General features: G+C 41.9%; 1 protein-coding gene across 1 annotated transcript in view; it reads right to left on the bottom strand.

Moving 5' to 3' along the window:
* Positions 1-24,244: 24,244 nt before the first annotated feature.
* The window catches only part of LOC146379860 (uncharacterized), an 8,837-nt gene continuing 5,413 nt past the window's right edge, over positions 24,245-27,668 (bottom strand). The window contains exons 2-3 of the mRNA XM_084938735.1: positions 25,629-26,646; positions 24,245-25,261 (exon numbers count right to left, since the gene is read on the bottom strand). Of these exons, the coding sequence (XP_084794861.1) occupies positions 25,630-26,520 (891 nt within the window). The 5' untranslated portion in view covers positions 26,521-26,646 and the 3' untranslated portion in view covers positions 24,245-25,261; position 25,629. The remainder of the gene's footprint in view (positions 25,262-25,628; positions 26,647-27,668) is intronic.

Raw genomic sequence — 27,668 nt, forward strand, 5'->3', positions numbered from 1 at the left:
CTGTGGATGAAAAAGCAGCTCTGCCTGTGCGAACACCTCTTCTTATGCGGTAGACTCCCTTTTCCCCTTCTTCCTGTCCTGCTGTGACTTGTTACTGTGCAGTCACGTGACTCATCTGCAGGCACAGAGCTGCAGAGAGTGAGAAAGAGGAGTAACAGATATGATTATTAGTGCTAGTAGGACGGAGATTAAGAGTAGAATACAACACAAAATGAAGGAAAGGTGGCAAAAGCAATGGAGGGAAGAGAGGAAAGGGCGATGGTTTTACAAAATCCAAAGGAAAGTGGGAGACATGAGAAGTACAGGAAGAAACAGGAGAGCGTAGACGGTTATATCTCGACTTAGATTGGGACACACTGGTTTTAATAGCACATTACTTTTAATAGGAAAACACTGTACAGGGGAGTGTGACTGCAGTAGGGAACAGGAAATATATGTTTTATTGCATTATCAGAAGTATGATATTGAAAGAAGACAACTAATCAGAAAGCTGGACGATATGAGAGTAAAACTGGACTTGATTTATTTATTTTGCACGAGCTCTATAAGTAAAAGTTACTTTTCCAGCTATCCAAAAACATGCAGCTCAACTGGAAACTCAAAGTCACCCACTGAAAACTGACTTAGTTTGAAAATAAAAGAGACCATTTAAAGATTCAACCAATGCTAATTTTTGAATCTATCCAAAACATGTCTAGTTAATGATAAAGGACTGAACAGGTCTCCAGTAAATCTAATCAACTTCTAGATGGTGATTTGTGGTTAGAGATCAAATTTACTCATAAATGTTTTACCGGATAGATTTGACACAAAGGAGCACAGTAGTTCCATAACCCAGTTGTCCTCCAATAATTTCCACCTACACAGATATGAAAACTGATTTTTTAGGATGGTGCCACGTTCTTTGTCACTCCTCAGCGTGCTGAACACGTAAAGATGGCATCCCTACAGTTTGCTGAGTGAGACTTTCTGTAAAAAAAAGTTCTTTCATTTAAGATCTCGAGCTCTGCTCATTAGAACAAGAGAGCAATGACAATGAGTCAGAGCATTTGGGCCCTGCAGGGATTTGACACTAGGATCTATGTTTAGTTACATCAGTTCTGTGAAGGAAATTTCTTCTAATTTTAAGTATTGTTTACATGTTTTAACAATCTCACCTGTGTTACTTAGTTATATACATATGTAATGGCATCACATGTGTGTCAAATGTTGTTTTACACATAGTGGGGCATGTCTTTGGATGGTGGGAGGAAGCTCGCCGCGGAGTCGTCCGCTGCACAGCAGCAATCGCCGCGGGGGAGAGACGTTTCCACACCGCGGCCACAGAGTTCCACTACTTGCCGCTTAGCTCACCCGCCTCCTGCTTGGCGGCAATGTGGTCCCAGGATGAGGACGAGGACGTCATTTCTCCATTGTCACCAGTGTCATCCAGCAGGAAGCGGCGCCTCCGCCGTCATTCCACACTACAGCCGGAGCCCAGTCGTCAGAACAGCAGGCAGTGGTGAGTGATGTTGACTTTACACCTATTGCTTCACCTGTAAATAGTAATGGGGACTGTTTTTCTCTCACGGCTGAGAGTAGTGAGGTGAAGGCGGTTTGTTCTATGGACATTCACTCCGGCCCAGTAGAAAGAATAGACTTTCTGACTGATTGTGACATTTTTTCCGTTAAAAAGTCAGAATGTATGGACAAGACTCTGATTGTGCACCCTGACCCGGCCCACGTTGACCGCAAAGGCCGGGTCCTAAGAAGGATTATCTCTGCTACGTTATAGAATTCTTCCCCCCAAAGACTCAGAGCCGACCAATAAATGTTAAGACAGAACTTATCCAGAGCAACATCAGCTGGCAGAATACACCGGGCGCCTGTCCACAGTGCTGGAGGACAGGCGGCATGCTCACTGAATACATCAGCAGCCAGAAGGAGGCACTCATGGAGAGAGAGAAGAAACTAGAGGTTAGACACGGACAGATGCAACAGTCATCAGCAAAACAAGCCCCTAGGAAACGATGTATGAATGCTTGTGTTCATCTCATTATTAATGAGAGCCTGAAGGTAAGAGTTAAGTACTGATGTCTGAATCATAACAGTTACCATACAGCATGCCATATTATTTCACAGGTAACTGCAGGAAAAATCTTCTTGATGCATGGTCAGTCATCCAGGTAAGTAAATCTCCAAAAGTTGATTCTGTTCATCTGGACGTAGCGTTTTGTGGGAGAAACGTTTCGTCACTCATCCAGGTGACTTCTTCAGTCTCAGCTGACTGCAGGTTTCAATCTTATAAACAGTACATTTGCATAATGACTGAAACCAGCCCACAGAAGGAACAATGGGCTGGGAGGTCAGTTCCTTAATCATAATTATGCAAATTCTCATGACCATTGATCAACAACCACTGACCAAAACCCACTGATCAAAGACCACTAATCAATGGCCATGAGTACCATTCACAAAGAGTTGGGGAATGGCTGCAGCTGAGAAAAAGACAGAGTGGATGTGCTATTAGATCGATGCTACTGTGACGAGATTGATATTTGAACACTGAATCGTATAAATGTCTATTTTTTTCTTTATAGAAATGTAAAAGAAAAGTATACTTCAAACACGCTCCATGAAAAATGGCTTAACCTTTTAATTTTGATTTTTAGCTCTATTTTATTTATAGCCTAGGCTATGAGACATTAAACACCAGAAGCAGAGTCAAAGTTTTAGAGACATGCACATTTACATTTCAGGTGTGTTTTTATTGTGTTGACTCATTATTGTGGGAAGTAAAAGTCATTCAAATGTGTTCAGAATTCATCTCATATATCATTACACACTGCTCTCCTCCACAGCTGCCTTTAATGTGAGTGAAGTTGGCCCCCCCACCAATGTTCCCTCTAATTTTTCATGTGTCTGAGCGAACACACAAACTCCCTGAGCGTCCCTTGGACCACTGTGAGCAACATCAGACGTGTGCACTGTGGTCACGCCAGCATCGAATCCATCCAAGTTACATGTTTATTAAAATAATCATATTACAGCATTTACATTTATGTTAGAATACTTTTAATTAACTGCTTTAATTAACTGCACTTTCATTGTAAGTGCTTTAACTGCCACTTGCAATGAAAATGTAAAAAAATCTAGTCATTGACCTGTGTAGCATGTTAACACTATTGGAAGTAAAAATAACTTTCTTTTTTCTTCTTTTTTTTTTATAAAGCTCTGACTTGTATTATGAGTCTGTGGTCTGGGTCTGAGTCCTGTCTGCAAATACAGTAAATAATGACCAATGCTGGGCAATTAATTATATAGTTACTTCTTTAAAAAAGTAACTCAGTTTGGCAAACAACAAAGTTTTTTGCAGCTATTTTTTTTAAATGCAGCCAAGGTGTTTTTAAATAAACATTTCAAACTATTTACAGAACAATCAGCTGTTCTGCATCAAATCTGATGCCACACAAATTATTTGTGCCACTCCAAAAATAATTTCTGTCCACTATGAGATGAAGGAGAACAACAGCCTGATACCTGCAGGCCTGACAGCAGCAGATGTATCACTGCTGTAACACCTGTAACATTCAGCAGTCGCCTCATTGTTCTGACACACACAACAAAACTACACTACACACTAACTACACACTAACTACACACTAACTACACAAGATTTGTGCTAAACGTCTCAAATCTCTCACATCTCAAAACACGCCGTCACTCCTAAAACTTCCCCCGTTTCTTAACAACTAGATGCCATGTTGCCATATCATTTTTTGATTGGTCGACATCGTACTTTTTTGGACGAATAGGAAAGGGAGAGGGGGGTGGAGTTTGTTTTTGCTCACAGGCTTTCGAGCGTTTTCCTTATAAAACGCCGTTTTTACCGTTTCTTCCCGCAGTAAATATAAACAACGACAGTATTCAGGAAGAAAACCAAACATTGCAGATATTTTTATCATAACTCTGGTTTTACGTGGCCGATCAACACAATTTAAAAACTGGTATAAAGTCCACACTTTGTCCGTCAGTTGTTCCGTCTGTCCTGCTCACATCTCCAATGGTTGTACACGTTGTCATTAACGTGGCTTCACTCTACATCAGCCGCCTCGCTAAACCACCGGTGTCGGCACATAAGGACGCTGTCATAGCCTGTCAGCGACGTTGATTAGCTGCGTATATACGAATGTGAATCGCATCATTGGCTGGACTATGGGATAAGGTGGCATCGTTGTAATCCCATACGGGAGCAGCCAGTCACTTACTGACTAACACTGCAAAACAGAATTGTTAAAGTATTAATTTTAATTTCAATTCAGGTTAGATTTTTTTTGTGCGCAACGCAGATTTTCTGTGCGCAGAGACCGTGCCAGCAGTGCACAATTGCGCACGTGCGCAGCTTAGAGGGAACATTGCCCCCCACCTTCTTCAAATCCCACAAAAGTGGTATCAAACGTTTGTGCTACATTTGTGCTGGTTTGTGCTGCAAAAATTTTCATTTGTGCTGCTTCTGTTTTAAAGATATTAATGAAAATTTCTAGAGGTCATCAGAGTTCAACCAGCCCCCCCACATTAATTAAATCAAACAAAATGGGTGTCAATCAACTGTGCTACGTTTGTGCTGCTAAAATTGTTGTTTGTGCTGCTTCTGGTTTTTTTTTTTGTTTTTTTTTTTGCTGCTTCTGTTTTAAAGATATTAATGAAAATGTAAAGGTCAAAAGGTCAACCAGCCCCCCCACATTACCCAAATCAAACAAAATTGATGTTAAACATTTGTGCTACGTTTGTGCTGCAAAAATTTTCGTGTGTGCCGCTATCATTTTAAAAATATTAATAAAATAACGTCTTGATACATGCTTAATCATCCAGGTAAGTAAATCCCAAAAGGTTGATTCTGTTCATCCGGACATTTTCAGTTGGAGAAACGTTTCATCACTCATCCAAAAATTAGCATTGGTTAAATCTTTAAATGATCTCTTTTATTTTCAAACTAAGTCAGCTTTTCACTTTGAGTTTCCAGTTGAGGTGCATGTTTTTGTATAGCTGAAAAAGTACCCACAGAAAACTGAGAAATATAAGGAGAACATGCAAACTGCTCACAGGAAGAGGCTGAGTGGCTCATTCCTCCTGTCAGGCCTGAGCCACTATGCTGCCCATTTTACAACCCTGCAAACAAACGAGCTGAAAGTTGAGCTCTACAGCTTGTTGTGGTCCCCTCTGGCTTTAGGTGCTGACATGCCTTCCAGCTGTTCTCCAGCATTTTCATTTACATCCATAAAATATCTCCACACATTGCTCCTCTTTCTCTCTGTCTTAGTGATGTGTCGGTCACGAAAGAAATGGCTCTTACAGCCGGATCTTTGACGTGAACGACGCGAGCCGGCTCCTTATTGCGAGCCGTGGTTTGTTTTTTTTTCTTTCTCTCACCCTCTCTCTCACGAGCCTTGTGCTTTGCGCTGGGCAGACAGGGGAGGGGCGGTAGTTACAGTCGCAGTAGCACAGGAACAGAGTGGGAGGGAGAGAGAGAGAAAGACAGCCAGGGACAACAACGTCACATTAGAAAGGTATAGTAATCATCCACAACTATTTTCAGTTGCAGATGATAAAGGATTCAGAAAGTTTATTCATGCAGGCCCATATGACAGAGAATGTGCATCTTCTTTTTGTTTTCATATTTTAATTTATATTTAATTGTGTTGTGGTTTGCAGTGTTTTGTGTTGTTTCATTTTAAATTTCTTTAAAAGGAAAAATCTGAAAATTTAAATAGTTAAAAGTTGAAATGTGAATAGTTGTTTTTTGTATTATATGATTTATTTATTACATTTTATGTGGAGTGAATAAATAAAAGTATATTTACGGTGGCCCCTACAGACAAAGCACGTACAAACTCCAAAACACATACAAACTTCAAAACACGTACAAAACACAACAGAAGTGCTCCAGGATGCTAGGGGCAGTGTTCTGACTAGATGGAAATCTCTACCCATATCACTCATGGGAAGGGTCGCCACTATAAAAATGATGATCTTGTTTCTAAATTCCTTTGGAAAGATAAACCCCCGCGTATAAGCTTAAAAAACCTTCAAAGAACCAAGGATAAAGGAGGATTAGATCTGCCTAATTTTCAACAATATTTCTTAGCCAACAGACTTCAGTTCATCTCAGGATGGTTAAAACGTACCTTCTTAGATGAGCCCTGGCTAGATGTTGAACAGGCACTATGCAATAATCTAGAGATTTCAGACCTACCATTTATCAGCTCAAACATCATCCCTGGAGTTATCCCTGGAGGGCTTAACCCAGGGGTTGTGGTCATCTTAGAGGGTGTTCTCCTTGTGGCTGCGTGCAGCAGGGCTGGGGGAGGGTCTGTGCTAGCGGACGTAGGTTACTGGCCTGGTAGCCTGGCTGCCTCTGAGTGGATCCGGGGCAGGCGTGGGGGCTTGGGGTTCGGGGGTGCTTCGCCTCCGTGCTAGGACTCTGGCTGGGCCTTGGGGGCTTCGGTCCTTGTTGGTGTGTCGCCGAGGTTGTGGGCGGGTGGGTGCACGGGGCTCAGCCCTGGCACAGGGGGCCTCTGGTGCATCGGCCTAACTAAAGGGCTCTTCAACTGGCAGGGAGGTTGTTCCATCCTTGCAGGAGTCCACTCTGCAGGTGGGGGAGAGACATAGGAGAGGTGGAGAATAAACTTAACCCGGGTGTCTATTGTCTTGTGTAGTCTGGGAGATGATTGAATGTTGGGGTGGGTACAGTTTCCTCTGCGGTGGGGTCGGGTGGGCTGCCCCGTAGGCCGTAGGCCCCGGTCTGGATGGGCTTGGGCTCCCTTGCCTTGGTGGGTGCCAGAGGACGGGGGTGCCTACTGGGGTCAGCGGGGGAGCTGGCCCTAGGGAGGGGCCTCCCTTCTTTTCCTCCCCATCCCCGGCTGCCTCTCTCTTCCCGCTCCAACACACCCACCCATACAGGTAGGGCTTTGGGATGCGGGTGTGTCACCAGGGTGCAGGGGAGGCCTATCTCCCCTCACCACAATCCCTGCCGGTGACTGGTGCCCTCAGGGGTCGGTGCGTTGGTGGTTCTTGGTGTCCAGGGTGCTCAGGTATGCTGGGCGCTCAGGTATGTACCAGCTCACTCCCGGTGACTACTTGGTGGGGCCTGGCGCCTGTTGCTCGGTCAGGCCTCTTCCGGGGCAAAGGGGGCCCTCAGGCCTCCGGCCTCTGGGCCTGTGGCTCGGTTCACTCTGGCACAGCTGGCTGCCGGCGGGCACGCCAGTGCAGCCCCCTCTGGCTTCTGCTCTGTGGCTACTGGGTGACCCCTCGTCTGGGGATCCTCAGCCCTTCCCATGAGGGTGGCACGGATGCCCCTCCGGTGGTCCTCCTTGCGCTCTCGCACTCTGGGGCCTCTGGATGTCTGGAGCCTGGATCTCCTCCATGCCTGCTTCATGCCCTGGGGGACAGGGCTAAGGATCTCTACATCGGCTAGCAGACCGTTACATGGGGGAACCTTTTGAATACAAGTGCGCTGATCCACACAGGTGTGCACACAGGTGTTCACTGTTCATAGACATAAACTACACCTTTCTTGCCTGCTACCTCAAAGCACATTGTGCGCTGTCAGTCCTGCGTGCTGCACAACAACATTCAATATTTAGTATTTACTGCTGTTTACACTTAGCTAGATTAACCTGATGGTGTTGTGTTTAGTATGTTGCTTTGTGTTTTTTGCTTGTTTTCTATTCTTTCTCTCTCGACAGGTGATCCTTTACAGGCAAACACAATCTATTTGTCGTTTCAGGTTGTAGTGTTACACAACATTTTCAGATCTAATAGAAATAAAATAAGTGTTTCGTAATTCATTCAATTTATTGTCTTTATTTATAACTGGCATTATTGTTTCATTCTATTATAGAATCTTACAAGAAAGAGGCAAAATTGTATTCCATCATGCTTTATTAGCTGCTTCGGTGAAAAACAAATCAACAATGCAAAAAATAAATAAAAATAAAGTGTCGGCAGTATAAAAGAGTGTAGAGTAGTTTATGTTTATGGTGTGGGAAATGAGTTAAAAAGCAGAGTGGCTTTGGGGACGAAGGTGGCTGTCCTCCTCTCAGTCCTGCAGGAAATGCAGCGGAGGCATCGCCCAGAGGGGGGCCACTGAAATGCTGGGTGAAGAATGTGAGAGGGGTCATAGATGATTTTGGCTGCTTGTCTAAGGGCCTGTTGGCTGAAAACCTGTGCCAGAGCTCTGACAGGCAGTCCAATGATTTTAGAGCACACTGATGCAGTGTGCTGCAGTCTGTTCCTGTTCTGAAGGCTGAGGGAGTGGAACCAGCAGGTGATGGAGAAGGTCATGATGCTTTCCAGGAAGGCAGAGTAAAAAGATTAATTGCATCAATACAACACATGGACACATATATGCGGGACTTTTCGTGGCTGTTTTGATCTCGCTCTCTCTCTTAACCGATCAAATCTGGCTGTGGTAGCAGCTTTAAACTCGGTCTGACCCAGGTTGATAGAGGGGGCCCATCTGGATGCATTCCTGCATTTTGTAGGCTGGTTTTCCTACAAAACACAACAAACATTAGCCTGCAAAGCCACAGGGAACAAAGCAGTATAGCGCAATGAATTCCATTCAAATCAATATAAGACTTATTTGTAACCTACATCAACAATTATGTTATGATAAATTACGTAATAACTACAACTGAAGACGTACCTTTGTGGAAATGCTTGGAGCAGACTAACATGTGAGCTGGAGTGTTCTGGGACGTTATATTTGGTCTTTGAATGGCTGCAATCCAGGCCATCCGTCGGCTCTTTGTTACTTCAGAAACATGGCTTAAACAATTTCTCTTCCACGATGTAATCCGATAAAAAACTATCTCTTTACCCGTCGGCTTCCCGTGGCTGTCATGTGACCGGCTATTCCACTTAATAATAAAACAGCTTCTTGCCATTTTTTGTGTTTCTTTTTATCGCTGTGTGACTGTTTTCATGTGAAAGCCTGCGTGCGCTAGTACCGCTTGCCACTCGTACCCACAATCCTTTGCGGTTTTACCCCGGAATGACGTCACATTTTCAATCTCTATTTGTCAGACAGGACCTTTTCTGTTAGGACTGATAGGTTCTCCTCTAACACTGCAGCCCTAACCTGCGGGGTTCCACAGGGTTCAGTTTTGGGTCCATTAGTATTTTCTTTTACATGCTTCCTTTAGCTGCATTATTTAGTCTTTTAGTGACCTGTCTTATCATTTCTATGCTGATGACATTCAGCTGTATATGTCCTTTAAGCCTAATCAGCTGGATACGCTGTCCACCCTAGTCCAGTGCTCAACCCAGGTTTCTGATTGGCTTTCTAACAATTACATTGTTTTAAACATGAACAAGACAGAGACCATGATCATAGCTCCTCCTGATCTATATTCTAAAATCAGTCAGGTTCTTGCCCCTTTCTGTTCTTCTGCTAAGCCAAATATTTGAAATCTTGGAGTAATATTTGACTCTTCTTTGGGCCTTGACTCACACGTAAAATCTCTGTCTCGTTCCTGTTTCTTTCATTTAAGGAACATTTCTAAACTGCGACATATGGTCTCCTCAGCTGAACTGGAAAAAATTGTCCATGCATTTGTGTCATCGCGTTTAGACTATTGTAATTCCCTGTTTACTAGCTTGGATAAATCATCTCTGTACAAAATGCAGCAGCCAGACTACTAACTCGCTCTTGCAAGCGAGCTCACATCACTCCTATTTTATGTTCTTTACATTGGCTCCCAATAGATTTTAGAATTCACTTTAAAATTATTGTTCTAACGTACAGAGCCGTACATGGCCAGGCCCCAGATTATTTATCCAAGCTTCTCACAAAATACACTGCTGCTCGTTGTCTCCGCTCACAGGCTCAGAGTTTGTTGGTTGCTCCCCGAACACGACTGAATATGAAAGGGGGCGGAGCCTTTCAGTCTGTGGCACCAACGCTGTGGAACAGTCTACCTCCACAACTACGTTTGGTTGACTCTGTGGAATCCTTTAAAAAGCAGTTAAAAACTTTACTGTTTAAACAAGCTTTCTTTTGTCCAGTGCTTTTTACATTTTTAATTTACATTTAACCTCTATATTGTGTATATTGTGCTATTTATCGGACTGTTTAATTTAATCTTTGTGTACAGCTCTTTGTGACTACCTGTCTATGAAAAGCGCTTAATAAATCAACTTTACTTCCTGTGAAAATGAATCCTCCACCATAGTCATCCACTAATTGTCCTCTGCTCTTCTCCCTGTACTCCAGGGTGGGCAACTCCAGGCCTCGAGGGCCGGTGTCCTGCAGGTTTTACATCTCACCCTGGGTCAACACACCTGAATCAAATGATTAGTTTATTACCAGGCCTCTGGAGAACTACAAAATACATTGAGGAAGTAATTTACCCATTTGAATCAGCTGTGTTGGATCAAGGACAAATCTGCAGGACACCAGCCCTCGAGGCCTGGAGTTGCCCACCCCTGCTGTACACCAACTGCTGCACCTCCAACCACCAGTCTGTCAAGCTAATGAAGTTTGCAGATGACACCACTGTTATCGACTCATCTCGGACAGGGATGAGTCTGCCTACAGGATGGAGGTTGAACGTCTGGTGTCCTGGTGCAGCCGCAACAACCTGGTGCTAAACAATGACAGTGGAAATTATTGTGGACTTTAGGAAGCACACAGCCCCCCCATCATCCTGACTGACACCCTCATCACCACTGTGGACTCATTCCGCTTCCTGGATAGCACCATCACCCAGGACCTAAAGTGGGAGCCCACCATCACCATAATTATAAAGAAGGCCAAGCAGAGGATGTACTTCCTGAGGCAGCTGAAGAAATTCAACCTGCCAACACGGACGATGATGCAATTCTACACTGCAATCATCGAGTCCATCCTAACCTCCTCCATCACCGTGTGGTACGCTGGAGCCACCATCAGGGACAAACAGAGACTGCAGTGTGTTGTGCGCTCTGCTGAGAAGGTGATTGGCTGCAGACTCCTATCTCTGCACGACCTGTACACCTCCAGGACACTGGGGCATGCAGCTCGGATCACAGCTGACCCTTCTCACCCTGGACACAGTCTGTTTGACCTGCTCCCCTCAGGCAGGAGGCTCCGGTCCATTCAGACCAGAACCGTTTCTTCCCCTCTGCTGTTGGACTCATGAGCAATAAACATAAGACTGTTCCCACCACAAACGCATGACCTATACTGTGTTCACTGCATCTGTCCCATGCACTGATCATCACCTGCATTCATGTATATTTCAATCTGCTTATCACTTTTTTAAATTTTTATTTTTATTTATTTATTTTACAGGCTGCATCACGCCTGTTCAAGAGTTGCCCACAACAGATGGCAGGAATAAAATCTCCGCAAAAAATTTCTGGCACAACTTCACCTGTTTCCAAGGTGCATGGAGAGGATGAAAGAATTCACAAAGCAGGAACTCCAGCAACACTTGAGGGAAGATGAGCAACTTTAATAATTGAACAACGCGTTTCGGCTTGTGGCCTTCATCAGGGTCATAGTAAAACATTGTAAAAATTGCTTAAATACAAGACAGGAAACAGAAAAAAATGTCAAATTAACCAGTCAAAACTTCATAGATAGGTCAGCTGACATATAATAGGTAGTTATTGGTTAATTGGCTAAGTCACGCCCAAGTAAATACTGGACTAGATCATTACTGATGAGGAGGAGGGGGGGTGACATAACCCCCATATGTCTGAAAATAACACATGCATGAAATGCATAAGGAGGATGCTATAAAGTGTTTGGCTGTCCAGACAAAACCCTCTTAAGACTAAATAAATCTGAAAGCTTTTCCATCCTAAAAGAGTACAACAATGTTTAGTTTATGATGTTCTAAAGGTTTCAGCAGCTTTTTGAATTTGTCACATGTGTGGAAAGGTATGAGTGAGCCTTTGTAGCTTTCTGTGAGTGATGCTCGTCAGCACACAAACCCAGAGTTTCTCTACAGGAACACAGAGAGAGTTATTCCCTGTACTGCAAGGACACATTCAGCATTGTGCAGTAAATCCAGATCACCCCAGTTAAATGATTACATGGATGTGAGTGTGATCGTCAGAGCAGCACTGATCAGTGTCAGGTTATAATGACCAAGGTGTACACAAACACTAAGTTTGATATTAAAATGTGTGAAGTGTAAATTCAGCCAAAGCCTTTAACTGGGCTGTGAAAAAATACAAAATAATAGTATTTAATGCTGAGGTGGTGTCAGCTGTATAATATAATTCTGCATCCATCCTAGTAAGAAGGAAAGGAACCACTGTATGTGTTTGTTCTTCACAGGCCGTTAACTGAGAATGAAGTCATTTGGATGAGTTTTTTCTTGTATTTTGTTCATCTCACATCTCTTATTTGCTTCCATATGAGGGGTTAGTGATGCCCAAATTTGTCGATGGGGTGAAGCAGGGCAGGCAATGAGCGGCTGGCATCTGACAATGTCAGTACCACATGATCTGCATATAAAGTTATGATGGGTTTCACAGTTCCTAACTGCAATGGCTAGTGGCTCCATAGCTAAAGCAAAGTGCAGGGGGGACCGCAGACCCAAATGTAAATGGAGTCGTTTTCCATATAAGTGTAGCAATAGCTCTGGCCTTGGATGTGAAAGTGGAAGTCAAAACTGTAATTACACCCAGGAGTCAAATGATTTGATAAGAAATACCAACATAGAATAGCTTGTCACATTAAAATAGCAGTATGTGTCCAAGGTTATTTTAATATACAAATGTTATTAAGACTTTATGATAGGAAAAACAAAGTCTCAAAACATCAAAAATTAAAAGAAACAATGGTGGGAAAATATCACAAACAAATGTAAAAGTTTTTTTTAAACAAAGACCAGTGCCAGGTGCTTTCTGGACTGTGGGAGTCGCTCCATGGCCAGGAATTGCACAGCAACAGTGTGGGGGGTTGGGAAGGAGCAAGGCAGACAGCAGAAGAAGTTGTTACAGCAGTTTTGTGTGTGTTAAATGTTATAAAAGAGACACTGCAACATCTCGAGGGCAAAGCTCTCATGACTGTGTAACTGTGATGTTTGCTGTCTGTTTGCTCTCCTGCATGCAGAAATAAAAGGCTTGGTCACAGCTGATTGTGTCGCAGACTTTATGAAAAATTCCACGACACCTTCATGATGGAAAATGGCTGAAAATAAAAATGGCTTTCATTTTAGCCAGCTTCTCATTTTACAAACAGTCTCCACTGAAATGCAGCCAGATGCTGCTCTTTTCTCTCATTCTTCAATTGTTCTCGAAACTCTTTTTCTCTCTCTATTGATCTGTGTACCTGGTTTGTACCACTTCACTCGCTGTGTTTAGAGCATCTCCTCCCTTTCTCCTTTCAATTAATCATATGAAGCTAGGTTGTCTTAGTATGTGATTTGCTGCATGGTGAGCCGTCAAACTAAAGTCTGAAGTCTGCCTGCATGAATTTTCAGCAGAACTGAGAGAGATTATTTGGCTCCCCCCGACAGAAGCCTGTTCATCTCATTTGATACAAAGAATCGGCTCTTAGAGCGAACTCGTTCATCACTACCAGCCTCGGGTTTAAAACTAGTGTTAATGGAGGGAGTTGGAAGGTTCAGGTTTTGTTTCACGACTGCATTTCACTCACTGCCTCTGTTTGTATCTCTGTCACTGCAGCACCAACATGGACCGAGAAGTCAGCGCTCTCAGGAGGCCGACAAATCTCACAGAGGAAAGAGAGAGAAAAAATACAGCTGTGACGAGTGTGGGAAAGATTTTACTGCGAAAGCTTCACTAAAACAGCATCAGGTCATCCACACTGGAGAAAGACGGTTCAGCTGTGGCGACTGTGGAAAGTCTTTTACTCAGTCTGGAAGCTTAAAAACACACCAGGTCATCCACACTGGAGAGAGACCATACAAGTGTGATATTTGTGGAAGGTCTTTTTCCTCAGCTTCATACTTAAAAACACACCAACTCATCCACACTGGAGTTAAAGCGTACAGCTGTGATCAGTGTGGCAGAGCTTTTACTCACAGTAGCAGCTAACAGAGTCATCTAGTTACCCACTCTGGAATTAAAGCATACAGCTGTGACTAGGGATGGGTACCGGTATCCGGTGCCATGATGGCACCGGTTCTGACATAAACGGTAGTAACCAGACCGAAAAGCAGCGCACATTTCGGTGCTTTATTTCGGTGCTTTTTTTTCCTGAGCTGTGATACACTTTAGATTCTAGCCAATCATTTTACGTTTCCGAGGATAGTAGGCGGGTCCAGGTACGTACGTTCTTTTAGAGCAGAGCTACAGATTAAAAATGCCCAAGGAGAAGCGGTCAAAAGTATGGCTGTACTTCACAGCAAAATATGCAAACTCAGCAGCCTGCAACAAGTGCTTTGAGCTGATACTGTGATACTGTCAAAGGAGGTAACACCTCAAATCCGATGAAACACCTGGCGACGCATAGCGTTTTTTTTAAAAGCCGAGAAATGCGCCGTATTTGATAGCTTGCTGCGAGACCTCACACCGTGCACATCTACTGCGGGTGTGGTGCCTGTTATCGGACCCGGAGCAACATCCCCCAAAAACCCGAAGAGTAGAGTCCTGGCCCCTAGCCCTGCCAGTGTAGCAGAAATGATGATGGATGATGATGCAGCAGCAGCCGTTCTTCTCTGTGTGAGTAGCTTAATGTTGTTCGTGTGTAATTTACGTTGAGTAGGCTAACCACGTTATTACATTAATGCATGTAAGGTGAACTAGCAAACATCATCATAGCTACATGCGGCTGTCTTCTTGTTTGATGGCAGATACTCCCTTCACCCTGGCCAAAAAGGCTAAAATGACCAAAGAAAAAGTGGAAAACAGTTAAACATGAGAGGTTTTTGGACAAAGTTTGTGTTTTTTCCATTGTTTAAGCACTGCTTCCAGCCAAGAGTGATACCATATATGCCCCATAGCTGCAGAAAAGGCTAACATTGTTATCTTTTTACAAAAAAACAGCTGAACATGAGAGGTTTTTGGACCAATTTTGTGTTCTCCATTCTTTAAGCACCGGTTTGAGCACCGTTTAAGCACCGGCACCGTTTCAAAAGTACCGGTTTGGCACCGGTATTGGATAAAACCTAAACGATACCCATCCCTAGCTGTGACATTTGTGGAAAAACTTTCAGCCAGATAGGGAGGCGAAATACACACCTACACATTCACACCAGACATGTGTACAGACGTGTACAGCTGTACAGTGTGTACAGTGTGGTAAACTATGTTTAACAGGCACACAGTTACAACGCCACGTTTACCCACTCTGAGGAGAGACCTTATAAATGTGACCTGTGTGAGAAGACTTTTAAAACTCCACGTAACCTGAAAGAACACCAACAGATCCACACCAGAAAGACTCTACAAGTGCAGTTACTGTAAGGTATGTATTTTTATTTTTATCTTGTCATTTTAACCCGACTGTTTGGAACAACTCTGCTCATTACATTGTGTTAGTATGTTAGTAATTTTACTGGATGGAAAAGCAGCTCTGAGTGATTATTTAGATTTGAATCACAGTTTTTTTTAGTGATAGTATCTGAGAATTATATTACTCTTGTCGTATCATTAATTTAGTATTATTATTAGAGACGGCACGATACCACTTTTTATGTCCGATACCGATAACCATATCATAAATGATCATAAATTTGGACATCTGCCGATACCGATATAAATCCGATATAGCGTATTTTATAATGAATAAACATTTTTTTTAATATCTTGCTGCATTTTGTATAAGTTGCTACTCAAAGTTAAAAAAAAAAAAACAAGCAAAACTAACTATTCTGTTATACCTTTATGCAAAAAATACACTGCACCCAAAATATTTCATAGTTCAGCAATACTGATCAATCTATTAAACTTAAACCTACTCCATCCTCCGTATTCTGTTTTTTTAATCAGTTTTTAGTGGAAATATTAAGCAACCTAACTAATAGGGTTGCAAATTCCCAGGAAAAAAAAGGGGAACCATCCTCCCCACCCTCAACCTCATAATGCTTAATTGACGTAATCGTCTTTAATTTAATGCACATGTAAAAAAAAAATAATAATAATTAATGCACAGAAATCAGTACTTTTTCTACAATAATTACATAGATTCAACATCTTTCTTCAACAGAATTGTAGACTACATAGATGGTATCTTTCCAAAGGAAAAAGTAGTATAGCTTACCAGGGTATATTAGACTTAATAGTTACTATATACAGTAATGGATTTCTATATATTGTACATCAGATAAAAACTTTGGTTGTAAGATCCAGATATGTATTTAATAAAAGCTACACAAGAGAATAAGAAAGAAAAGTATGTCTTTGTGCCTCCTTTTCCCTGTTCAGGCCCTATCGGCCCCCCTGGCTAAACTTTGCTAGATCCGCCCCTGCACAGTTACCAGCCGTCAGCTGCGTAGAAAAAGATCCTGGTGTAGAAAGTAATATTAAATAAATTCTAACAACAGCTTATCAAGCTTAAACGTGCTGCTGTTGTTCAGCCGCTGGTTTCCTCTTTCTGGTGCAAAATGGGCGATAAACAAAGAAGAGAGGTGGGAGTGGCGACAGAAAAGCTGATCAGCTGATCATTGATCAGCTCCATGATTGACGCGTAGTGCTCCGACGTGCTAAGGTTTTGAGCTCGGTTACGCCATGTCGCAAGTTTTGTGAGGTGCTTTTGTGATATTTAATGGATCGAATTACATTTTTTATTTCTCCGATATCCGATCTAGTAATTTAGGTCAGTATCTCTCTAATTATTATAATACTTTTGTTACTATTATAGTTTTTGTAGCACATTAAACTGAGCTAAGTGTTATAATGTAAGCAATAAAAGGTAACTGGACGTTGGCAAAGATGCTCTTTATTTCAGGTGACGTTCCGGATTAAAATGGTGGTGGGAAAGACTTTCGTTGTGACCTTTGTGGAAAAACTTTCAGTCATCAAAAGACCCTAAAAATATATCAACGTAGACACACTGCAGACAAAATGAACTACTGCAAAGAATGTGGGAAAGGCTTCCCCAGACCAAAGGACTTAAAACAGCATGAACTCATTCACAGTGGGGTTAAAAAGCATGTCTGTGATCAGTGTGGGTCATCCTTCACCACTGCAAGTCAGCTCAAAAGACACAAACGTGTCCACACAGGAGAGAAACCATACAAGTTTAGACACGGTGACAAAAGCTTCTCACAAACAGGTAGTCACAACAATCATGAACGCACACACATGGAAGAGAACTTCAGCTGTGACCAGTGTGACAAGAGCTTCAGGAGTTTCAGTTCCTATTCCACAAACAAACGATCCCACGCTGCAAATAAATGGTTTCACTGTCACCAACGTGCAAAAATCACCCAGGACTGAAATCTTTCCCATCACTGAATCACTGTGAATCTGAAGAGACAGAAAGATCCTCTTCTGGTTTCAGGGTCAGAGTTCAGGTGAAATCTCCTGTAAACATCTGATGAGGCAGCTATGAACGAAAATGTGCCTCATTACATTTTAAGCTTTCTAAACTGTTCTACTGTAGTGTTCGTGTTGAGTGGTTATTGAATACATTTTGATCCACGTGTCCTCAGATGTTTATTTTTTTTCAGGTTGTTTTTTTGAAATCCTGCAATAGTTAAACCAAAATTTTAAATGTTTAATAAAGAAATAGTTGAATGACAAAGAGTTTGAGCCATGATGTTATTTCCTGTATATCAGAGCAAAAACTGAAGTAACCGATGTTTACAGTCATAGTCAGATGAACTGTTTTCTGTGACACAGATGGAGGTTTATCAGAGGAGGAGACTTGGCTGTTCTGACACTGAACAGGGTTCCTGCAGCTTATTGCAAACTCTGACCTGAAATTCATGAAAATAAGATCTTTAAAATATTTTAGATTTTTTCAAATTTTATCAGACTTTCTATAGGTATTAAAAATTCTGTTGAAAATTTTGTCTTTAAGATATTAAAACAAAGTCCTGAAAACTCTCTCTTGTCTGATCATGTTCTAATAACATTTTAATTTACAATAATGGAATGAAGCCAGGTAACACACACCAATTAGTTAAAACTCAGAAATGTCATATGGCATTCAAATGCGTACTCCAAATGCGCCGTCGATTTTTCCTAAATATCAAGCGTGGTCCCGTGCACGCTTCGTAGTCCCATATATCCCACAATTCATAGTGCGGCGGTGGGTGTGGATAATTTTGCGCAAAATACGGCAGACGGGAGCGGCCGAAGAGTGAACTGTCAAAAGTAAGTACTGAATATTATGTCACTCATATATGTGCGAATGTTTAAAAACAAAGAACATTAAAACATTACTGTTGGCCACATGTCGGCAGAGTTATGTGACATTAGTGATGTTTGTACTTTCAGCGTTAACTTGGTTTTAAAGCCTCTACTTCTAAATATATATATAGTCGACCTTAATCTTACAGAGAATGTGATGATCAGTCATATATCCACAAACGCAACAAGCTGAAAGTCAGTGATGCTGCTCGGTTTGCAGTCCTGAATATCACGGCACAAGCAGGATTCACTGCACTGTTAATGTTAGCTATGTTATATTGCTGCCTCTGTTCGGTGGTGTCGAGCCAAACGGACTTTAACGTGTGTTTGAACGAGCTGACGGTTCACTCGTTAAGCTGAAAGAAAGATGCTTTAATCACAGCAGTCACACATGTGTCCACTGTACCATCTGGGAACTCTTCTTGTTTAGCACTCGTAATAACACAAACACTAAATCCTCCTGTTTGTAGCAGTGTATACACCTGAGACTGTCACCTGTCTGTCTGTCCTGCACTCTCTCTCTGTTTCTTTCTCTCTGATTGTGGAATAAAAGTATGAACATGTATTTATAAGTTACACTTGTGTTTGAATCCTGCAGCTTATCACACATTTGATTTCCATGTGTGACGACTGCAAGTGTCCAGAGTGAGGACAGACTGAGGGACCCACTGCTGCACATCATCTGTGAGGCTTTGCACCCCTGATGATCCACCAGGACAAACTCAGCAGTGTGTGAGGAAGAGGAGGAGGAAGAGCCAGCAGCAGCTGACAGATGGAGAGAATAGACAGACTGTTCCCTGTTTGTGAAGGACTGCTAGGAAAGTTTAACATAACATAACTGTCTGTCCTGAATCAGTCTTATTAGGTAATGTTCAAATAATGTGATCATCCAGTGTTTTCAGTGTGGGAGAAAGTACTCAGGGCCTTCAAGTTACACACTATGAAAGGCAGCAACAAGTTTAATGTTCAGAAACCTAAAGTATGTATCAGCAGCAGAATGGAGCTAAAAATAAATGTTGGTTTCAGTTCTATGAAGCTTTGAGTATTTTGGATCAGTAGCTGCTGTGTTTTTTGCATCATATTGCTGTAATTGTTTATATGCTTTATATATTCTGAGCTAAGTTGATCTATAGTGTTACATCATATTCTATAAGGATGTTATGTGTTTGTAGACTTTCTGCCCAGTTTGACCCATTTAGCAGAAGTCAGCCTGTTTAAGGCTCTGATATCTATTCTGTATGACTTAAAGCAGTTATGACATGGTCTGATTTTCTCACCCAATAAAGGAATATTTACTATATCAGTCTATTCTTCATTCTATCAGACACAGTTATCACAGCTCGTACATTTTCTTTTTACACATATATGTAAGGATTGAGCCAAATTTAGTAATGCCAACATACTGAAAGAACAATATATGTCTCTTATATATAATACACCTATATATGCACTGTCAAAGATACTTGTCTTTGAGTGAGGATTTAAGGTGACAGGAAATATAAATAACTGTAACTTGAATCTTTGACCCAGAGTTCAAGCTCACTGCTGTAATATATCCTGTAATATATATATCTCATAATAATCTGACAATAAATATTGGCCATATTATATTTACATTACCACAGTGAGATGATTTTAGTCTCATGAACAACATTAGCTAATTGTTATTTACTAGCTAATCTTGAAATGACTGTTCAGTACAGAAATGAAGCCCAACAATCATCTGTTTATAAGATTGGGGAAACCTGCAGTCAGCTGAGACTGAAGAAGTCACCTGGATGATGACGAAACATTTCTCCCACAAAACGCTACGTCCAGATGAACAGAATCAACTTTTGGAGATTTACTTTCCTGGATGATTGAGAATGCATCAAGACCCAACAATCATGTTTTACAGTCCCGTGGTCTCAGCCTCAGATACTTATCAAATCAAAGTGATGTCATGACCATAATGAATGAACCACAAAACATTTTTTCTCATTTCTGTCAAACAAAGCTGTATGAAACGTTTCTCACGCTTAGTATCATGGTTGCTAGGTGTCAAGAGATTTATTCTAAGACGCTTCTTCAGCTGAGAAATCAGAGAGGAGAAACACACAGTTTTACTTGCATGCAAGGGCAGTCACAGAGCACTCGCACGAGAGTGAGGGCTCCGGGACTCGCACTCTGCCACTGCCCTGGTCTTTATTTATATACAACAGTTGGTGCGTTTGATCAAAACATTGGAATGTGTGTGTGTATTTGTGTGTGTGCCAGGAGACGCTCCTCTACCTGGTATGAAGTGAAACTGCTTGTTAAGCTCTTATCTAGCAGGTACTGCTCCTTCCCTGCATGATAACAGGTCACAGTGAATTAAAAACAGTCTGAGTTATAAAGAGGTCATCATGCAGTATTCTATCATATGCAAACTTATATTATTAAAAGATTATACTGACTACTAAGTATAAAATCTATTGACACTAGGCAACCTGAACAGCGCCTCAAAGGCTAGACCGTCCCATTTCACAAGCCTCTCACTTCCACACTTCTCGTACTTATAGTACGCACCGTACGTAGTGCGCGTACTTCAAGCGTACGGTATCTTAATTGGGACACAGACGAAGTTTTCCAGAGGCCTGGTAATGAGCTAATCATGTGATACAGGTGTGTTGACCCAGGGTGAGATCTAAAACCTGCAGGGACACCGGACTGAGATTGGGGACCCCTGCAGTAGATGCTATGCAGATGACACTGAGCTTTGTCTATCCATAAAACCAGGTAACACACACTAGGGGCTGCTTTATTTCATATGCACAATATCTCTAAACATCTCCAAATATCCTGTCTCAGAGTGATGCTGTTAATTAATTTATTACTTCTAGACTGGACTACTGTAATTTGCTATTATCAAGATGTCCTAAAAACCTCCTGAGACGCCTTCAGTTAATCCAAAATGCTGCAGCAAGAGTACTGACAGGGCTTACTTCTTGTTCCTTGAGTATTTAAAAGTAGAATGGGAGGCAGAGCCTTGAGTTTTCAGGTCGGTCCCTCTGCCATGGAACCAGCTTATAGTTGGGACTGGTGAGGCAGACACAATCTCTAATTTTAAGATTAGGCTTGAAACTTTCCCTTTTAGTAAAACATATAGTTAGGGCTGGACCAGGTGACCCTGAATTCTTCCTTATTTATGCTGCGATAGGTGTAGGCAGCAGGGGAGTTTCCCATGATGTGTTGAGTATTTCTTTCATCTTTCTCACTCACTATGTGTGAATAGACAGTGTTGGGGAGTAACGGAATACATGTACCGCCGTTACGTATTTAAAATACAAAATATGAGTAACTGTATTCCGTTACAGTTACTGTTTAAAAAGGTGGTATTTAGAATACAGTTACTTTTTGAAATAAATGGATTACACGGCAGTACTTTCCTGTTTCATATTGTGGCAGGTCAGGACTGTTTGGGTTTTGTTTGACAGCTATGTCTCTGTTGTTCTGTTGTTCTGTTGTTCCAGGCGGCAGCGTTGCGGTTGCCACGGTTACAGGGCGACGCGCTCTCCCTGCGACTGTGTGTTTCCTGGGTGAGAGAGCGCCTTTTTGTTGTTGTTGTGCTAAGCTATGCCAAGCAGTTTGGTTAGCAGCGGAATGTTCCTGTTGGAAAATAAACGGCTGTGCTCCCTGGAAACTCGGGGAAGCAAGACCAAACGACACATCTGTCTCCTCCTTGTCTGACCTCGCCACAATATGTTTGGCTATACCCTCTATTTTTGGTAATTCCACGCATTAAGAGGCCCTAATGCCCGTGTCTCAATCTCGCGTCTCATAATGAAGTGAAGAAATATTTTTAAAAATCATTTAATATGAAGGCAATAAGAGAGTGTTACAAGCATAGCGCTAAAGAATGCAGCCTCATGGGCAGTGTAGTCCGTGCTGCAGGGAGAATGGACTGCCATACCCGTGATGTGTCTGTGAGCGAGGGAGGGAGAAAAAGGAGAAAAGTACGAGTTGTCATCGAGCAGAAACGGGAGCTGTAAGCATGTAAATACAATAATAATCACTGCAGCCAAAAGCCCAGCTGTAAGTACACTATTAAGACTCGACTGTACACTGTGTTCGTGTTTTCCTCCGAAACAATAAGTTCCGTTGGAGCAGCCTTTCAACGCCTCTCTCTGTCTCTGGCTAGCAAACTTGACCCAGACAACAAAGTTCTGTAATCTGTAGGGGAATACATTTAAAAGTAACCTTCCCAACACTGTTAATAGACCTCTCTGCATTGAATCATACTTGTTATTAATCTCTGTCTGTCTTTTCTCCTGTCTTCCTTCTCTCACCCCAACCGGTTGTGCCAGATGGCCGCCCCTTCCTGGTTATTTGAGAGTTCTGCTTTCCTGTTAAAAGGGAGATTTTCCTGCCGTTTTCATCAGATTCCACTACACTGCATTTTCGCAGGAAATGCAACTTTACAGTTTTTATTTAACATTTAATTAACAATATATATTTTTGAATTTAAACTAGAACAAGACTTGGTATTATTTAAATGGTATGCTTATGTCTCTGACATTACCCCCCAAAAATTGGACCCACGTCTTAAAAGTTGGTCTGCTAAAGGATTACCTACATTTGATAGCTTGATTAAAGATGGAAATTTAATTAGTGTTGATACATTGAAACAAAAATACAATCTGGAAAGACAGGATTTATGCCGATACTTGTTAATAAGACACTATATAAAGAGGACAATTAGAGTGGTGTCGGAAACTAATGTAGATTTGATAGCAATGCTCAAAAAGGCATATAGTGGTGACGTCAACAAAAAACACATTTCCTGTTTGTATACATTTTTTACAAATAAGATGGGAGAAGGAGGGAGGAGTGTGCATAACACAGGATGAATGGACTCAAATATGGAAACAACAATTGAAATGCACTAGCTCACAAAGATGGAGGGAATTTTGATGGAAATTTTGATTAGGTTCTTTATCAACTCTTAACAAAAGACTCATTATGATGGGAACCCCCCGTATGCTGGAGAAAATATGGACACAGACGAGTACACCTCTGACATTTGCAGGCAGAATTTTAAACCTTGGGTGAAATGTGATCAATGCAGTTCTTAAGCATGCATGCAAATGTTCATTAGTCAGCTGTGAGCGAGTTTTTCCCATTCATCTTTAAATGCCAGATTTTCACTTCAGGAAGCACACAGCCCCACTCCACTGACGACTTGCTGTTGGCCAACACCCTCAATGACTTTTACTGCCGGTTTGATGAGACATCGAGCAGCTTTCACACCTCAATAGAGACACTTTGGTCACTCATCCTCCCACCTTCCCCACTCCCCCCACAACAGAGCCATCGACGCTATCAAAGACTTCACCCACAGGAGCCCCCTTCTCACTTCACACCTATGATGATTTCACACCACCTTCTCCCACTACAACCCTTCATATTCATGAAGCCGATGTGAGGACGCAGTTTAAGCCTTTAGACCTACTAAATAACCAATTTAATTCAATTCAATTGTAAGGTCTTTATATCAAGCTCTGCTGTGTCCAAGCTATTAATTACTGCGCGCAGGAGAGCCAAAAAACACATCAAACATTAAAGTTCAGTTATGCCAGCTTTAACCTTGGGATGCCTCCGCTTCTCTTTTATATCCCCCACACTCAACTCTCTGCATCAGGAAGCTCCTGGCACTGGTCACCCTGGGAGTTTCGTCCTTCTACGCCCTAACAGTTAGCAGATAACATAGTGAAGCATCACCAAGCAGTTTTCACAAGGTCATGCTGACACAAAATTTGACTCGGACTTTAAACACTGGTCACTTCAGGTGTTGCTCTGATATACAGGAAATGACATCACGGCTCAAACTCTTTGTCAGTAAACCATTTCTTTATTTAACATATAAAAATTTGGTTTAACTGTTGCAGGATTTCATTACACAAACAAGCTGAAAAAAAAACCTGCAGAACACATGGATCAATGCATTCAATAAAAATACAACAGGAAACAGATTTCTTAATCAAACTGCTGGAACAAAGCTAACCACTCAACACAAACACTACAGTAGAACAGTTTAGAAAGCTTAAAATGTAACGAGAGGCACATTTTCATTCATAGGTGCCTAATCAGATCTTTACAGAAGACTCCACCTGAACTCTGTGGAGCCTGATCTCAAGGGTTTAAGTCTGACCCTGAAACCAGAAGAGATTCACTGTGATCCAGAGATGGGAGTGATTTCCGTCCTGCATCACGCTGATGTTTGCACAGAGGAGATAATTTAGTAAATGTTTTTGAACATTGGTAACAGTAAAACAGTTCCTTCATAATCATTATGCAAATTTTTACTCTGTGAATTGTACTCATGGCCATTGACCAGTGGTTGTTGATCAATGGTCATAAGAATTTGCATATTAATGATGAAGAAACTGACCTCACAGCCCATTGTTCACTCATTGGGCCGGTTTCAGTCGTTATGCAAATGTACTGTTGACAAGATTAACGTAAAAGCGGGAATCAAGACGTAACAGTTTATTTGTAACATGGAATCGTTTGTGAGTGGAGTATGAACTGAGATTACTCAAACTCTTTCACAGATGAAGTTCTCTTTCATGTGTCTGCGTTCATGCTTAGTATGATCACATGATTGCGAAAAGGTTTTGTCACAGTGTCTGCACTTGTATGGTTTCTCTCATGTGTGGACTCGTTTATGCTTTTCAAGCTGACGTGCACTAATGAAGGATGACCCACACTGATCGCAGACATGCTTTTTAACGCCACTGTGAGTGAGTTCATATTGTTTGAAGTGCTTTGAAGTGGTGAAGCCTCTCCCGCATTCTTTACAGTAGTTCATTTTGTCTCCAGTGTGTCTACGTTGATGTATTTTCAGAGTCCTTCAATGACTTCAAGTTTTTCCACAAAGGTCACAACAAAAGTCTTTCCCACAGCGATGACAGGGTTGAGAACTTGATCCATCTGTGTTGCTCTGCTTCCAAACAAAGACACAAAGACAGTGTAAGTCAGTCCTTCAACATTTTTATCCTGAACGTCGCCTGAAACAAAGAGCATATCTGCCAAAGTCCAATTACATTTTACTGTTTACATTATCACACTCAGCTCAATTTGATGTGCTATAAAAACAATAAGAGTAAAAACATTAAATCAATACTAGTTTAATGCTACAATAACAGTAATACAATTCTCAAACACTATCCCTAAAAACCTGTGATCAGAGTCTGAATAATCATTCAGAGCTGCCTTTCCATGCAGTAGAACTGCTAACATGCTAACATAATTTGATGAGCATTTGTTTCAAACAGTCGGGCTGACAAGATAAAAATAAAAATACATACCTCACAGTAACTGCACTTTTAGAGTCTTTCTGGTGTGGATCTTTTGGTGTGCTTTCAGGTAATGTGGAGATTTAAAAGTCTTCTCACACAGGTCACATTTATAAGGTCTCTCCTCAGAGTGGGTAAACATGTGACTACGTAACACTGTGTTTGTAGCAAACTGTTTGCCACACTGATCACAGCTGTACACATCATGTCTGGTGTGAATGCGTAGGTGTGTATTTCGGCTCCCTATCCGGCTGAAAGTTCTTCCACAAATGTCACAGCTGTATGCCTTAATTCTAGAGTGGGTAACTAGATGACTCTGTAAGCTGCTACTGTGAGTAAAAGCTCTGCCACACTGATCACAGGTGTATGCTTTAACTCCACTGTGGATGAGTTGGTGTGATTTTAAGTTTGAAATGTGCGTAAAAGACTTTCCACACTCGTCACAGCTGAATGGTCTCTCTCCAGTGTGGATGAGTTGGTGTGTTTTTAAGCTTCCAGAGTGGGTAAAAGACTTTCCACACTCGTCACAGCTGAATGGTCTCTCTCCAGTGTGGATGAGTTGGTGTGTTTTTAAGCTTCCAGATTGGGTGAAAGACTTTCCACACTCATCACAGCTGAACAGTCTCTCTCCAGTGTGGATTAGTTGGTGTGTTTTTAAGTTTCCAGATTGGGTGAAAGACTTTCCACAGTCTCTACAGCTGAACGGTTTCTCTCCAGTGTGGATGAGTTTGTGTGTTTTTAAGTTTCGAGGGTGGGTAAAAGACTTTCCACAGTATCTACAGCTGAACGGTTTCTCTCCAGTGTGGATGAGTTTGTGTGTTTTTAAGTTTCGAGGGTGGGTAAAAGACTTTCCACACTCATCACAGCTGAACGGTCTCTCTCCGGTGTGGATGACCTGATGCATTTTTAGGGAAGCTTTCACAGTAATATCTTTCCCAAACTCGTCACAGTTGTATTTTTTTCTTCCACTTCTTTCTTCAACGAATTTGTCGGGCTCCTGAGAGCGCTGACTTCTCGATCCACGTTGGTCCTGCAGTGACAGAGATACAAACAGAGGCAGTGAGTTGTGGGAAATACATTATTCTAACCGGCCTTTTATTAGTGGTATTTTGTGACCTTTTATTAAATAAGTAGTTATACTTATTTTCATACACACATTGCAAATGTGCTCATGAGAGTTGGCATTCAGTCTTTTGAGGGTCAATGCAAACACGCTTACAGACACAGATAAATATTAGACTTGTTTCTAGGGCAAAGGTGAGAGACATTTGGCCTGCAAAGTGCCTGTACGCCTGCTCAGTGAGATTAGCACAGGATGTACTCCGGATGTTTCAGAGACGTGTACGAGGAGAAAAAACAGCAGGAAACACATAAGCTGTGTCCCAAAACGTCGGCTGCATCCTTCGGAGGACCCCGGCCTTCGCGGTCTACGTGGGCCGGGTCCTTCAAAGACCGAGAAGGCCGGAAGTGCGAGGTTGCGAAATGGGACAGTCTAGCCTTCAGATTTGCATCACCGCGGTGTCGGTGGAGTTTAATAAACTCGGCCTTCTGCTCCTTGCTATCTAAAATATAACAGGACACTGGCGTAAATTCTCGACCGTCTCACACTTCTGTTTAATCAGTTTTCTGTTTAACGTTTATTCAGCTGTGTGAAAATCCCGGAGGAAACCACCCGATGGATTAATAAAGTTTTATTTAATCTAATAACTTTGATCTCAGCCAAACCGATTTACTCCGGAACAAATAAAACAACGAAAAAAGGCAAACAATTACATTTTTAAGTTATCCAAGTGACTTATATATCATGTTTAACCTGAGTAGCGAAAAAGCGGGGGTCTGAAAACGATGAAGCCAGGAGTCCGCTGCTCTCGCCGGCTGGAGTGACCATTGAACCCCCCGGCTTGCTATCGAGCTGGTGGGTAACAGACGTCTCCGAAAACGTCGGCACACTTTTGCAAATATGCGATGTCTTGATAAACCAAGCAGATATTTGTAATTTACACAGCTACTTTCTCGCCTGAAAATATGTTAAAAGTTGAGTAATAAGAGTAT

Source organism: Perissodus microlepis, chromosome 9 (assembly GCF_051167445.1).
Source record: "Perissodus microlepis isolate ML-2025 ecotype Zambia chromosome 9, ASM5116744v1, whole genome shotgun sequence".
Taxonomy (NCBI): domain Eukaryota; kingdom Metazoa; phylum Chordata; class Actinopteri; order Cichliformes; family Cichlidae; genus Perissodus; species Perissodus microlepis.